A 14,584-nucleotide genomic window follows, 5' to 3' on the forward strand; every position below is an offset into this window, starting at 1 on the left:
GGAGGACACCACTGGAGTCGGAGGTTTTATATTAGCTATGATATTTAAACTGGCATCCAACCTACATTTAGATAAAGATGACTCACAACACATTGCGTTTTCACTTGATTCCTTCAGGGAACTTTTATACAGACCTCAGATAAAGGCCGACATGTTATGTTGCACTATATTGCATAAGGAGAAATATAGATCCTCCAGCTGCTTGAAAATTCTGTTTAAAACATGATGGCAAACTAGACTTTTAGGTTCTCATGCTAACCACTGTAATTACATGCCGGTCCATATCATTATCTGAAAACAACTTTCTGTGTAAACAATGTGGACAACGTAGGTGTAAAGCACAACATTTCTGCAGTGAACAAGCTCTTCACAAGGTACAATCATGCACTGGTGCTTCAGCTCAATTGTACATCTCATATGCATAACCCTGGGGCTACATCACCTCTGATGTTCATTTAGTTCACTTGATGGAATGTTCTCATTTGCACTGTCATGAAACTAAGTGATCTTCCATTTTGAAACTGTGAAGGACGCCTAACTGCAGCATTTGAAGGCTCGTGTGGGCGGGAGAGAGGGTGCCAACCTGGGGACACCTGCATGCATGTCTAACCAGAACAGGGAAAATACCATTTCGGATGCATCTTGAATATCTAAGATTAAACATCATGAAACCTTTGTAATGGAAATCCAAACTACTCTGGGGATATGAAAGGGCCAAGCAATTCAGGGGCTTTGTTAATGCCATCAGTGGTCACCTTGGCTTGGACCCTAAATTAATACACCAGTGTGGGGAATTTGTTAAGTGAGGTAAGTGAGGTAAGTGATCCCGGAAGGGGGATGGGGCTCTGCTGCTGAGATGGCTCCTGACTTCCTTTGAAATCCCATTTTGGGTTTGCTCATCATTCATCACCGTGCACCCCTTTTGTAACCCCACTAACCTCATTAATTAGCCTCCCCTAGATTAGCCTTCCCTCAGAGACCATAAAGATCCCCCTTCTATTGTTCTTATCTTCTCACCCACACAGCCTTCAGGTCTTTCAACTCTCCACTGGTCAAACCTAAATTATGTTACTGTGGGGACATGAAACAGCAGGGAGACTCTGGCTTTACTGGCAACCACTGCCTCTCTGTTGCTTTCTTTGGGATTTAACATTTTTGAGAGAAGATCCTTTAACCAGGGGTGAATGGGTTTGTGACAGAAGTGGATTGGTAGGGATCCTTCAATTTGGTGCGCATTTTTGTAGAACTTAATTCTAACCTCTGGGTTTACCCTGGGAAGCAGTTACAGAGGGACAGGGTTAGTTTGTTCAGTCGCCTGGCGCTTCAAGATCCTCCAGTATCATTAAATTCTTGGGAACATTTTTTAACCCCATTAATTTCACAATGATCTAAAGAAGGTGAATCTATGCTCGTCAGTTTTTTGTGATTGATTATGTAACCGACTCTGCATTGAAGGGTGGAGCACTGCGGTGGAGAATGAGAAGCCAGGAGGAAATGCATCAGAGGAACAACGACTGACAAAAACAACAAATGCTGACGTAACTAATGTTGTAAGATGAATAAATTACCATCCAATCTCAAAACACAAGCTGAAACTTAGCCTTCTAAATCATGCTAGTTTACCTGACGGTCCATCCAGCTGTGAATGAAGTGCTGGTGAGAAAAATCATTTTTGAATTTACATCAGATTTAATCGTAGTTGCAGTTTTCATACAGCCCTTCTCTCTGTATGCATCTCCAAAAGTGTTACTCTAATACCTCATGAACTCGTTGATGCATTACTAATGAACACATCACAAGACAGGGCGTAACCAGGGCTTTGCAATGAAGCTAATGGCATATTAGTATAATTAGGTAATCACGTTGAGAAAACATTTACCAGAATTAAGTCTTCGTAAGAAGCATTTTTGCTGATGTGAGGTAGGGTCATCTTTTGACTGTATTTCCCACCCTGAATGATTTTCCTGTGCGGCCCTGGAAGTGTCTTTAGTCAATAAAGCTATCACTATGAACACAGAATTACAATGCCTTTCTCCCTCTGCCCTTTTCTGGAAGGACATTGGCGGATCTTGTTGTCCTGTGGCAGAGCAGAATCTGGGACACAGCAGAGGGTTTGGGTGACTGCCTCTAGCCCTGCTATTGAGCTCCCTAATTAAACTATTAATCTCACATCATTAACCTCCGAAGACTCTTTCCACCCTCCATTCTGACATTGCTCCACTGGCTTATGAAAGCAACTTCTCCTCAAAACCTCTTTCACCTCTAAATGGTGTTCTTCCTTCATTTTGTTGATGTTTGTCATTTATTGCTTAGACTTGTTTTATTGTGGCACATTTCCTCTTGTTGAGCTCCGTTTCAGCTCGGTGTGCCTGCCACTATGACGTGCGTGGACCACAGCTGTGCGCTAACTGCATTACTCTCAAAGCAGCTCTCCAAGGTGGATATGGTTACCTTTAATTAAAAGAGAATCAATTTCTATCCCCGTCAGATTTTTAACTGGGTGACCATATGGACACTTAAAAATACAATCCAATTTCCAACCACCCAGCTCCCCGTCTGGCAAAGCCTCTACAAACCACTTTGGCACATCCATCCCATCACTACATAGTAGGAGATTTCCAAATTGTCAATTCAATCTACTAAACTTGTCTTACATTGTAGGTTTAGTGAATTGAAGAGCTGTTTTTTTGTTGTTGAAATGTTATTGATTATTTATGGAGTAAAATTCAAAGCCAAGACTATGTATAGCCTTATAGAGTATGTATATGTATATTTTGGCAAGTGGGCACATTGGAAAATTGTGGTACTTTAGACATGTAACTAAAAAAAGTTAGCAAAGACTTCTGGGCTGACAATCAGCAATTCATCTACTACAGAGGAACGCACATACAGTAGGCTCTAGCCCGACAGTGGTTTGATATAAAAAGTAATTTTCAATACATTAAGTTAATTTCGGCAGCATTGTAATCCTCCTGCCGTTGGGAATGAAAAGAAGTCTCTCAAAGGAAGCATCTGTAGTCCTGCTGCACCTCAGCCACCCAAGATTATAACACGAGCGGCACAAGAGGAGACACATACATCAAAAGCTTATTAAAGCCAATGAAATAACTCACAATGACAGCACTACAAAAAGATAGTCATTACATTTAAGTGCTGGCCATGTGACTTTCAGGCTGACCTTGTGGGCCAGTAGCCTATTGTGTACAAGTAGGCGGTATAGGGAGCCGGTTGATTAGGCTTGGCTCCCTGGGGATCGATGGGACGTCTGAGATCAGCACTCACAGTAATAACACTAGATTGCGTGCACGTTCAATGACGATATAAGATGAATGATGTCATGGGCTTGATGGTGCTGCTGGGGGATTTCTTGTACTTATTTATCCTGCTAAATAATGATGAATTGTGTTTTGTTATGCCAAGCAAACAGGATGACACATGTTGGAATGCAGCCACCCTTGATAAGTAATGCTGCACAAACCAGTGTGTAAGTGTAAGAGGAGAGTCTAATACTTTACAAGTTCATGACCTCTGATTGTTTTGCCTGCTTGATATTTTAAGAGGGAGACATGGGCAGAAAGGCAGATTCCATCATTTAAGCCCTTCCATGGCTCCTTCTCTGTTGCTTCTAGATACTCCCAGCATCTTTTGCCAGAGGGTAGACTTACAAAACTGCAATATCCATTTTATACAAGGCCAAATACACAATGCATGCAGCCTTGCACACGTGCACTCACCTATATATGCAGTTCTATTTGAATCTTATGCATGCGTTTGTGATCTTCTGGCCTATTTTCTCGTACAATCAGATGGACGATGAAAGTTTTCTTTTGAACAGACGGAGTAAACCTGTGTAATCAGAAACTTGCCAGGCACCCTGCCCATAATATCTGTCTGGTGTCTGCCCTATAATAGAGGAAATCCAAACCAGAGCTATAAAGTTCACATAACTTGCATGCAAATTACAGGCAGCAAATGTGCACAGCCCTACCATTAGTGGTAGGTGTTATTTCTGGCCCCAACCGTCTTAATTTAATTCTATGTCAGCTTTACAGTCTGGGTAATAGCAGGTCTTTGTCTATTCCCATGCACACAAGCATCAAAATACACCCATAGGTTAACCTCAGATCAGACACAGGACAGGGCATTTTTCTCTCACACCTTTCATCAATGTACCAGTGTTTGGGTACATCCTTATTCAAAAAAACACTTGTCAGCTTCTTCTGGTGGAGTGTCTAATAATTTCAATGCTTGTCTTTGAGTCTTACTCTGTGCATGCGGTTGAGACTGAAAATATAAACTTGAAGATAAAGATACTGTGGAACATCAACCATTAATCCATCTGTCATTGATTTGCTATGGCTGAGCTGTCTGTGCACCTTTAATATCTCAATATTGTTTTGAAAAATGTCAAGTGGAGTCTGAGGGCATAAAATGCTGTAGATACGACCATAAAAAATGCGGTTTACAACATTTAAATCATTTCAGCCACCTTGCATATTTGCTTCTGCACATCACAGAAATAAAATCAGTGCAATAAAAACTCAGCCTGTCCAAAACAGAGTCAGCACATTTAAATAATATCTTGGCACCCTAAATACCCCTGGGATTACCATTTTTTCTGGATGGCCTCTAATGCAACTGAGTCAGGTTGTATTTGTGATTAAAATGAAAGCATGAAGGACCACAGACAAAAAGTATTCATAATGACGATGATTAATTTGTTGCTGCAGATCTTGCTTGTCCATGAGATGACTGCTATGCTAATTACTCATGGTCCAAACCTTACAGCATGGCTTACACTCATTTCCTTTAATCTCACATAGTTTTTTTCCATTTCTTTCTGACAATCTTTAACCAATAATTTATATTTCCTTTGGTTGTACATGGAAATTGTTAATATAGCACCATATAGCATAGTCCTGCACATCTGCGAAGCCTTAGGCGACGGCACTAGTCGGCTCTGATTGGCTGGATCATATTCATGCACTAAGCCAAGACAGTTTTACCTTAACACAGGAAAAAGGACAGGAGCGCAGTCTCCAAGGTCAAGTTCAGCTAAAGGAGACGAGGATGGTAACACAGAGAAGAGCGCGAGAAGATGGAGAGTAAAAAAACCAAATCCTATCAATGAAAGGACAGGACAGTTGCCATGATCGGGTGGGGGGGCTGTGGTATAATTGAATTACAGTGACCCTATGACAGCACTATAGGTGAGGTCATGTGTTGAATTAATTCTGTCCCTGACCCTGTCTTCTACAGGGCAGATCCCCTACCTGGGCCCCAAGACCCAAAGGTGCGACAACTGTGATACGTCTTTCTTCACACTGTCTTCCAGCCCAAACTGTCATTCAGACTGACAGCCAGCTGAAAGGCCATTGGAGCTTCACTGTGTCCGCGGTACACATTCTTTTAGTGCACAGCTTTATATACTTTATGGAATGCATTACATAAGCAGCTATTCCAGTTTGCTGAAAGTATAAATGGAATCCATATTCCATTTTAAATGAAGCTGCAGACAGCCCAGCATGAAAGGCTGCTCTCTTTGCACACCATCAAACCATTCTGTGGCTTTATTTTAACGGTGAGATAATGTCAGTCCCTTTACATGGGGAGAGCGGGGTTCATTCTCACCATTACATTTCTATGACATTTCTGTGACTTTTGCAACCCTCTGATGGAAATGTTTTAATGAAGCATACATTCTCTAAAACCTCTTATGTACGTGAAAAATGAAAAGAGAAATCAGTGTCAAATACCAGCCTGCTTAAATCAATAACAAGCTATGTTGTTTGATACGACATACACTTGTACGAGAGAAAATCAAATTGACCAAAATATGATATGCAGGTATTTCGGAAGCTATTTCTCGTGGCTTATTAAAACATTTCCGGCTTCATTTATTTTTAAATGCTGTATTCCTTGCCAGGAAATAGCTATTTTCTGATTCCTTGATTTTCCAGGTTTTTCACGACCTTATGACCCCTGGGACAATGTAAAGGCCTTTATTTGTTCCACAGATGATGAGAAAAAGAAACACCCATACATTTCTTAGAGTACTGACAAATGTTGGCCATACAGTACTTGCAGGATATAAAGACCCAAAATCAAATGTATCAATCTTTATGATACAGAATGTTAAACTTACTGTCTGCAACAGACGAGATCACCACGCAGCTGAGAAGAAGCAGGAATAGCCACGCCCCTCTGGGCAGAAGGGGCACTGCCAGGTGAATATTAGGCACCATGTTCCAAGTTGGCACTGCTTCCTCCTCAGTCCCCCTGCTAGACGCGTCCCACTCTGACAGGATCAAAGACTAACACCTGGGAGAGCAAACACATGCAGAACAGGAGTACAGAATCATTAGTATTCAAACTCGCCATGTATTTGCATATATTTGAATGAGCATAATATTACAGCAAAGGAGAAATATCAGAAAAGCAAGTCGGAGAGCACAACCAAAGAAGACAGAAATTTGTATCCTTGCAAGAAAACAAGAACAGACAGCGCTGAAGATCTTTGGTCGTGATCAACAAGGCATTGGATACCCACAACAAAATCCTGCTCGGGGCAGGGGAAAGTACAAGTGAAGCGAATGTAACAAGCAAACTACATCAGGAGAAGAGTTAGGAAACAAATGCGGTACAGCGATTCAGAGATAAATCATGGAAACAAAAGAAATAACAAAAACAAAAGGAGGTCATGGTGCAGGATTAATCTCCTCATCCATCCTCTCACAATGGGGATCAGTTAAAAGCCCAAAGGACCTCCTAAACAGTTCCCCCTCAGGACCACCATCCATTTTATGTTCTCCATTAAGAGATTGAAACTGTGGCTTCCAGATGGGTTCAAATCAACAAAGTACTATGATCTCATTGAATGACAACATGTATGCATATATAAACATTTAGCACAAATGTCAACCCCCCAAGGGTCAACTAGGTGGCCAAAAACGTAGCAGCAGGTGTACCACAAATTAGCCATAATTAACTAGGGCATCAATTAGAGAGCATTGCTGCGACGTCTTAATATAGTCAGCAGAGACAAACAAAAGGCTGATCCTCAAATTAAACTGCATGGGCAGTGTTTCTTTGTCTTAAAGGAATTAGATTTAGTGTAGGAAATGACTAAGCCAACTGATAAGATTAAGATATATGACCTTAAGTTTGTTATAGCCTGCAGTTTCAATGTCTAATGCTATTATAAACAAAGTAACTGTATATACCCATAAATTGCACGAACAAAATTTCTTATCCTTACACTCTTGCCCGTGGCCATCTGTGATGAGCAATTTTAACGCTATAAAGCAGACCACAATATGGTAAGGAGATATCTCTCTTTTGATGGTATTAAGGCGCTATCTCCAGAGGACTTCAAAAAAAAAAAAGAGGAGCAAATATGAGCAAAGTTTTTCAAGGAAGCTAACTTTTGTTTTGGAGAGCTTCTCGGCGATGATTCTGTACCAGAGAAGAGGCCGCTATGTGGTGGGATGTTTATAAGCTCACTGGGTGGCCGGTCAACTTTGGTTAATTCATTTCAGTTAAATAAGTTAAAGTGTCAGGAACACAAAGCCTGCACTATCTTGTGGAAAAGAAAAGTTCCATTCTTGAGCCTGTGGAGGTGCTGAGCAGACCATTACTCATATGGGTTGTTTTTTTCCAATCAGAATGGAAACAGGCTCCAACATACCTCTCCAACCCCCCTTTAAGTGAAACAAAAGCAAAGCAAACACTCAGCAGAGATCTTAGGAAAGCAAAATTTCATCCCAGCTCCACTTTAACTTTTTTTCGACAAGCCACCTGGCAAAGGAAAAGACAGGTACGGCTGAGTGGAATGATGTGAGAGAACGCTGAGAGTCACGGTGCTTCACCTGGGCTCCGTTGCAGACAGGTATCATTGTCAGCTCGCTCTCTTCCACACTGCTGACAGGAATGCACTTCTGTGTTTTAAAGTTTACTAAAATAATCCCCCATGTAACACACCTTCTGTCATACAGAACTCTGGGCTGGAGCAAACAGTGACTCGGCAGGTGTTTTTATTTTACGTTGGCTGTAGTTAATGCTGTTGCTATCAGCACATGTCATAGCATGATAGCACTGCCTGACCTCATGGACGCAGGCTGACTTAAAACAAACAAACAAACATTTATATATTATTTGCTTCTATAACTCTGTAGAATAAAACATTTACAAGCTGAACCAGGCAGCATTTTGTTACTTTAAGATTAAATCAAGTGTGTCAACTCCGCCTTCAGCCACATCATGTAATGCAGGTCAGTGCGGTGGCAGGAATCTAATCACATATTTCTGTTCCTGGTCTATACTTGTTTGATACTGCAGTCACAACTATAATTTTGAAAATAAATAAAGCTTTCTAGACTTTTCATTACACGTTTGCAGGATAACCACAGCCTCACCCGGCTATGTATCATGTTAAGGGTTGTGCCAGTATGTTTTAAGTGATTTACGTATAAATACATTTAATACAACTGTGCTTTCCCCAAGGGTAGAAGGAAAAATAAGCTTGACGATAAAAAAAAACATAGAAATGTACATGTATGGTGTCATCATAGAGAGGTAATCCAGGGTAATGATTCTAAAGTGAAAAATAAATTAAAAGACATTAAAAAGCAAAAAACAAAACAAAACAAAACAAAAACGAAAGGTTGTTTTGGGCAGGACAGGAATGATTTAAACCGGTATACTTTCACCTACAGTTTTCATCCATGCAGTTCTCTAAAACACATCTCTTCTCGCGTATCTCCTCCAATCTGTAATCACAAAACTCCTACTTTTTCCTGAAATGTGCCTTTCACAGATGCTCTGTTTTTAGTTCATATGGCCCTCTGTGTGCAGCCAAATTCATCTATTGTCAGTGTAAGTTCAAGCTGGGATTGAATCAAGCAACAGTACACTCCTCTCTACATGTAGTTTTGGGAATTACTCACACGGGCATCATGGATAATTTAAAACCTGAGACAAAAAAAACCCCCTCTTCCCTCTGTTTTCACCTTCACTGGTAATGAGAAAGCAGCTTGTTGTTGGTGTGTTGCACTCTGGAGAAGAAAAAAGATAAACAAATTCACTGCTCAGGGTGCCAGAGAACTGGATCACTCCCCCACTCTGCAACCCAAATTAAAGATATTTAGGCCCATTTTTATTTAAAGTTAATGCCCCAAGTTAGCTTTGCAAAATGAGTGTAACTCACATCGAGTTTGTTGGCTGACAAATTTGTTTTGACACTCATTTTTATGTACGCCAGCCTTGCGTTGGTTCATGTGAGAGAGGCTGATAGAGTTGGCTACTCGCCGTGCTCCAAACCCTTGGCGATGAAGGGATATCTTTCACAGCAGATGCCAGAGAGAGGCAGATGCTCTTCATCTTCAATGAGACAAATTCCTAGAGTGAGTTTTATTCTTTATTTATTTAGCTACTTATTTATTCCTGTGCAGCTTGTCGCTTCCCCGCTGCACACAGATATTATGAGACAATGTTTACAACTATTGTGTTGTCGCGGCAGAAGAGGAGGGCAGAGTATCAATGTGTTGATGCAAAAGACAGAGCGATCTGAAAACTGAGCGAGGGCTTCAGCACGTTGTTGCATTAGAAAAACATGGCAAGGACATGTAAAGGTGGCTGCATGCGCTAAATGTTTACATATATGTGTGTGACAGGAAAGTCGACGCAGGAGAAAAAGAGTTAAAACTGTATAACGATAGCTAAAATGACGAGCCAGATTGTTTCACAAGAAACTGAAATGCTAATTAATAATCACTAGTCAAGATCAGTCTGGACGAATTCAGAAGCTTGATTAATTAACTTACATCAAGACAGGATAAGTTAAATTAATACTGATGATCTAAACTCATATTCTTAAGTCTGCCACAATATCTACTGGTAAGAATAATACAAGATTTCATATTTTTATGATATTTCATGGTTGTTAATGAGTAAATTAAGGCATTGCAGATAAGAAAATTCAAAGTGACTTTAATTACCCCTCCATTCTTTCTTACATTGCCCTCTTTGTTAGCTACTTACAGCTTGTGACACAGCACTGTTTCTATGGCTGAATATGCACTCTGGCTGCCATGGCAACAGGCCTTGCTCTTTGGCATTCTGGTCATGCTTTGTACTCCATGGACCGAGGTTCTAAACCAGGGTGGGGTGACTAACCTCTGACTTTTTTACGCTGCTAGGTGATTGATCACTGATACCAAACAGAGTCTGTTTTAGTCTGGGTACGCTAGCAAATGTTTAAGTGGAAAAAGGAAATATTGTCAATTTGGTCTTCATGTTAACATAGTTAGTGAGCAGTTAAGCCGATATGGTGTCGTGATATTAATAGACAGAGTTCAGTTAGAGAATTCCCTCCACCTCAGAGGGAATTATCACTTGCACAATGGACACTTGCAAAGGAAACAAAGAGGAGAGGCTGTGTCTAATAAACTCAAGCCTTCCACCACTGGGGCTTGTTAGAGGTTTAGGAATAACCATTGTCGAGAGCCCCGGACCTTTTAAATTACTCAACAGAATTTAAAATCAGGCGCCAGACAATTTAGGATGCCGCGCTGTGTTTTGTTTCCAATTTGTCAGGAACATGTATGCCAGAGAGGACTCTTAGACACAAAAGAGAAGAAGAATAGAAGGTTAATATATTGATACAGCAGCAGCAATAACCCTAATTGATCTGGCACTCATCTGGACATCCAGGCTCCCTGAGTCTTTTAAGAGGAAGCTTTGGAGACTTGAGAGTCTGGGGAGCTCACAATAATGCAGAGTGTGACATATGTGGTGTATATATATACACACACTGCCTAACAGACAGAAGACTAAGAGGTTTAGGGAAGTAATTAACAAGGGTGCAGTGGGATGCGAAAATCTCTAACTGTCAACTGGAGGACAAAAGAGCATTTCAGTGACTTGAGTGGGAGGGGGAATATAACAGTACACACCTATCCAGCTTGTTTGCCACCCACATCAAGTCAGTATCATTCACGTCATTGGTACCGGCATGTGTGCATGTGCGTGCATGTGTGTGGTGAGGGAGTGGCCACCCATAGAGAGACAGTTCTCTACAAACAGACAACACAGCTGTGCAGATGGCAAATGCTGAGTAAACAGCACGGTTACACTAAACTACAGGTAGCATCTCCAGTCCCCATTGTTTCCATCTCTCCTACTCATGTTCCCTTTCTTTCTCCGTCTTTTTTTAATGGGTCATCATAAGCGTGGGGAGGTGGGACAGCTGAGATATATGGCTAGCAGTGTGGGGAGCTAATCATGGCTGTCTCTGGAGGTGATAAGCCCAGACCAAAGAGGTTTGTGTTGGCGCACGCTGCTCCATAAACACAGTTACAAGCTGAATTTCAACATCAGTGTTTTGGCCCCTGGTTCATTTTCCTCTCCCTAGAAGGGCTCACAAGTCGGTGCTGCTTTTTTACCCTACAGTGAACACCACAAGACCTCAAGAGAGTAACTGCAAGCCAGTTAGCCAGCCCTGCATTGTGAAATGAAAATGTAAAGCAACCGAATTAGATTTTTTTTCTCTCCTCTCCAACTCTTAAAAGTCTTGCTGTATCCACAGACCTGACAGTGCATGTCTTTTTTTACAAGGCTACATCAAAGCTCTGTATTGAAATTCACCTAACAAAGGCTAATGTCCTGTGACCTATCGAGTTTTACAGCACTTCTGTTTACAGGCTGATTCCACAGAGTTAATTGTTAACGCTTTACTGCCGAGCAGAAGATTGAAAGACGACAATAATGAACGAGTGCACTTCCTTGGGTTGAGCAACAGAGAGAAAGGAGCAATGATTATGCTGACCTACGATGAAAGTCCTGGAGTAATAAATCACATTTGCCTGTGTGGATGACTCAAAGAAATCCATCAGGTGAGTTAATTTGAGACACTTTAATAACATACGTGTGAAATTAATGCAGACATTTACGACACATGACACGGTTTCCATGGTGCATTGTTAGACAAGCTGTGACGCATGTGGGCTGGATTTAATGCAGCAGCAGCAGGCTCCTGATAAAGTCATGACACAGGCTGTTACTTGCCTCTACAGAATTGAAAGACCATCGCGTATTGGCTTCACCCATATGATACAATGTCGATTGGCATTTAGTCTGGATGAGTGAACATTTAACGAAACTCAAGCACCACCATAAATCGCCGCTGAAGAGGGGGATTTACAATCACCTCTGGGGGGCTACCAATCTCTTTGGCTGCAAATCAATCCGAGAATGAAAGGTGATGTGTATTATGCTGATATGTACTACATGGAGTAGGAGAGACATACAGGAGTGCCACTTCCATTTGAATTTATTGGAGAGTGATTATTGGCGCTGTCGTGCTGCAGAGCAAGGAGAAAATGTCTTGCACTACAAAGTGCTGGGCAAAGGCCTGCAATAAATCAAAAACCAGGCGCAATGTAAAGCAGACATTCATCAAATAAAAGCAATAATGTGTGGACGCGGACCGGCCGAGTGCATGAAAGGGTTTTCTCTCTAGTATCACCAATCTTAGGAGCCATGTTCATACTCTGGGAATCACAGAGTAACTCATGATAAAATACTGTCAGGATACTTTGTGCATGATTACGCGAGTAGCACGATACACGCATTCTGCATTAATTAATACATTTGAACAAGAAACCACAACACCTGTAGAACAGAATGAAAATACCCCCCACAAATGGCAACAAGCAGAATACACTAACCATCCACGTTAGTTTGTCAAAATTTCACGAGAGGAAACAATGTACAACAAACTGCACAGAATTTTGACTGTTTTAACCACAAAAAGCAAGAAAAAAATGACATTAATAACAAGTGTATCGGAATAATATCCAGGACAAAGTATTGCATTATACTGCAGTATCAATATTTTGTCCTCCCTTCATTTCTTAACCCATTTCTGGACTAACTTCCCTGTTCTTCTCATGAGTGTTAATATTACTGTCATTGTCATGTTGTTTTAATCTCACCGTTTGAGTGTCTCTGACTTTTTATCTGCCTTCTTAAATACAAAAAAATAAATAAATCTCATTTGTATTTTTAGGCCACCCTGTGAATGCTCAAAGCTTTGTATTCCAGTCAGGAGCAGAGAGAATAGCCTTGCCCTCATTATTCAAAGATGAAAAATAGTTTTATTTTGTTTACACCTTACAGAGCTCTACAAATAAATGACTGCATAATTCTAAATGATTCAGTGATCTGGCCCCAAAAATTAAATGAACAATGTAAACTTAGACACATTTTCAACCACAGATGTGCATAGATATATCAGAAGGAAATTCAGTGTGTCAAGCAAAAAAAGAGGCTGAGGCGTCACCACTTGACGGTTTGCTTGTGGACAGATGGTGCCATAAAGTGACTAAGCAGGCAGCACAGAAGGCACAGACACCCCCCCCCCCACACACACACACACACACACACACACACCATCCACAGGACTTCAACTCCCAACCTCCACCACTCCCTAGGCAGAAAGCTCTGTCTCCACCAGGAAAAGACAAACAGAGTGAAGGCATGTGAGCAGTAACACAGGCAAATACAGAGCTGATAGATCAATAGCTGGCCAAACACAGGCTCAGCTCCGTCAACAAGGAAGGTTCTAACAATCAGGAAGGAGAAAAGGAGAAAAGATTAAAAAGATTTCTAAAAATTTTTAAAAAGCAGCATAGCGTATGCAATTCAAGACATTCTAAAGTGTTGTTGTTTTTTTAAACGTTATCTGGCATGAGTTCCTCTCACTTTAGATTTAAATGAATTTCTTTTCAGGTGGCAGTGAGGTGAGAACATTAGGCCTAACTGTGTAGAAGAGTGTAGGAGCAGGCATTTGGGGGCTTCATACTATTCAGCAGGTGTCTCCACTGTTCTAAATCAATTACCTCTAGTCAGTCAGTGCTTAGGGTAGGGGGTATTGTAAATCAGCTTGGTGTCAGGCCAGATTAGGGACTGTAACGGGCGGGGAGTGAAGCTCTTAGGCCAGAAGGGACCCAGCAGAGGCCTATGTGACAGCAAAGCTTTGGCCTCAGGACTCAAGAGTGACAGAGCAGCAACTTTGTTAATTGTTTGTTCACAACACTTTGGACTAGGGTCGGGTGAACTGATGATGGGAACTGTGAGACTAGAAGAGATTTTTGCAATGATGCAAACCAGTGAGCTTGAATGCTTTTAAAATATTAGAGTTGCAGATTTTTCTTCTCATTGCACAGTGGAGGTGTACAGAGAGCCATTATTTGTATCTGTTCAGTCTCTAGTTTTGTCAAAATTCAAATTGTCTGTAGAAGCATTACCTTGCTACTTTTTACTGCCATTAGCCATTAAGCAAGTGGTCATTCTCCCATGCTCACATATGCAAGGGTGGAAGGTTTGTGCTTGTCCAACTGCATGATTCAAAATGGTTCCTTTTCTGAAAACCTACTTGTTGTAAATCAATTTCTGACGGTTTCAAAGTGTTATTCCCCCAAAATCATTCAACCACTGACAACAAAGCTGAGGACATGAAATAGTAGCCTGCACTCCACTTTATGACATAGAATGACATCCATTTTTTTCTCCATATAATACTGAA

At 41.1% G+C, this 14,584-nt stretch overlaps 1 protein-coding gene across 13 annotated transcripts in view; it reads right to left on the reverse strand.

Moving 5' to 3' along the window:
• The window catches only part of ptprfb (protein tyrosine phosphatase receptor type Fb), a 172,001-nt gene that overhangs the window by 103,435 nt on the left and 53,982 nt on the right, over nt 1-14,584 (reverse strand). For all 13 annotated transcript variants that reach the window (XM_086204218.1, XM_086204216.1, XM_086204223.1 and 10 more), the window contains one exon: nt 6,146-6,321. In XM_086204218.1, coding sequence (XP_086060344.1) covers nt 6,146-6,245 — 100 coding nt within the window. In that variant the 5' untranslated portion in view covers nt 6,246-6,321. The remainder of the gene's footprint in view (nt 1-6,145; nt 6,322-14,584) is intronic.

This window comes from Aulostomus chinensis, chromosome 5 (assembly GCF_037954235.1).
Source record: "Aulostomus chinensis isolate RoL2024-O1b breed Wild chromosome 5, RoL_Achi_v1.0, whole genome shotgun sequence".
Classification (NCBI taxonomy): domain Eukaryota; kingdom Metazoa; phylum Chordata; class Actinopteri; order Syngnathiformes; family Aulostomidae; genus Aulostomus; species Aulostomus chinensis.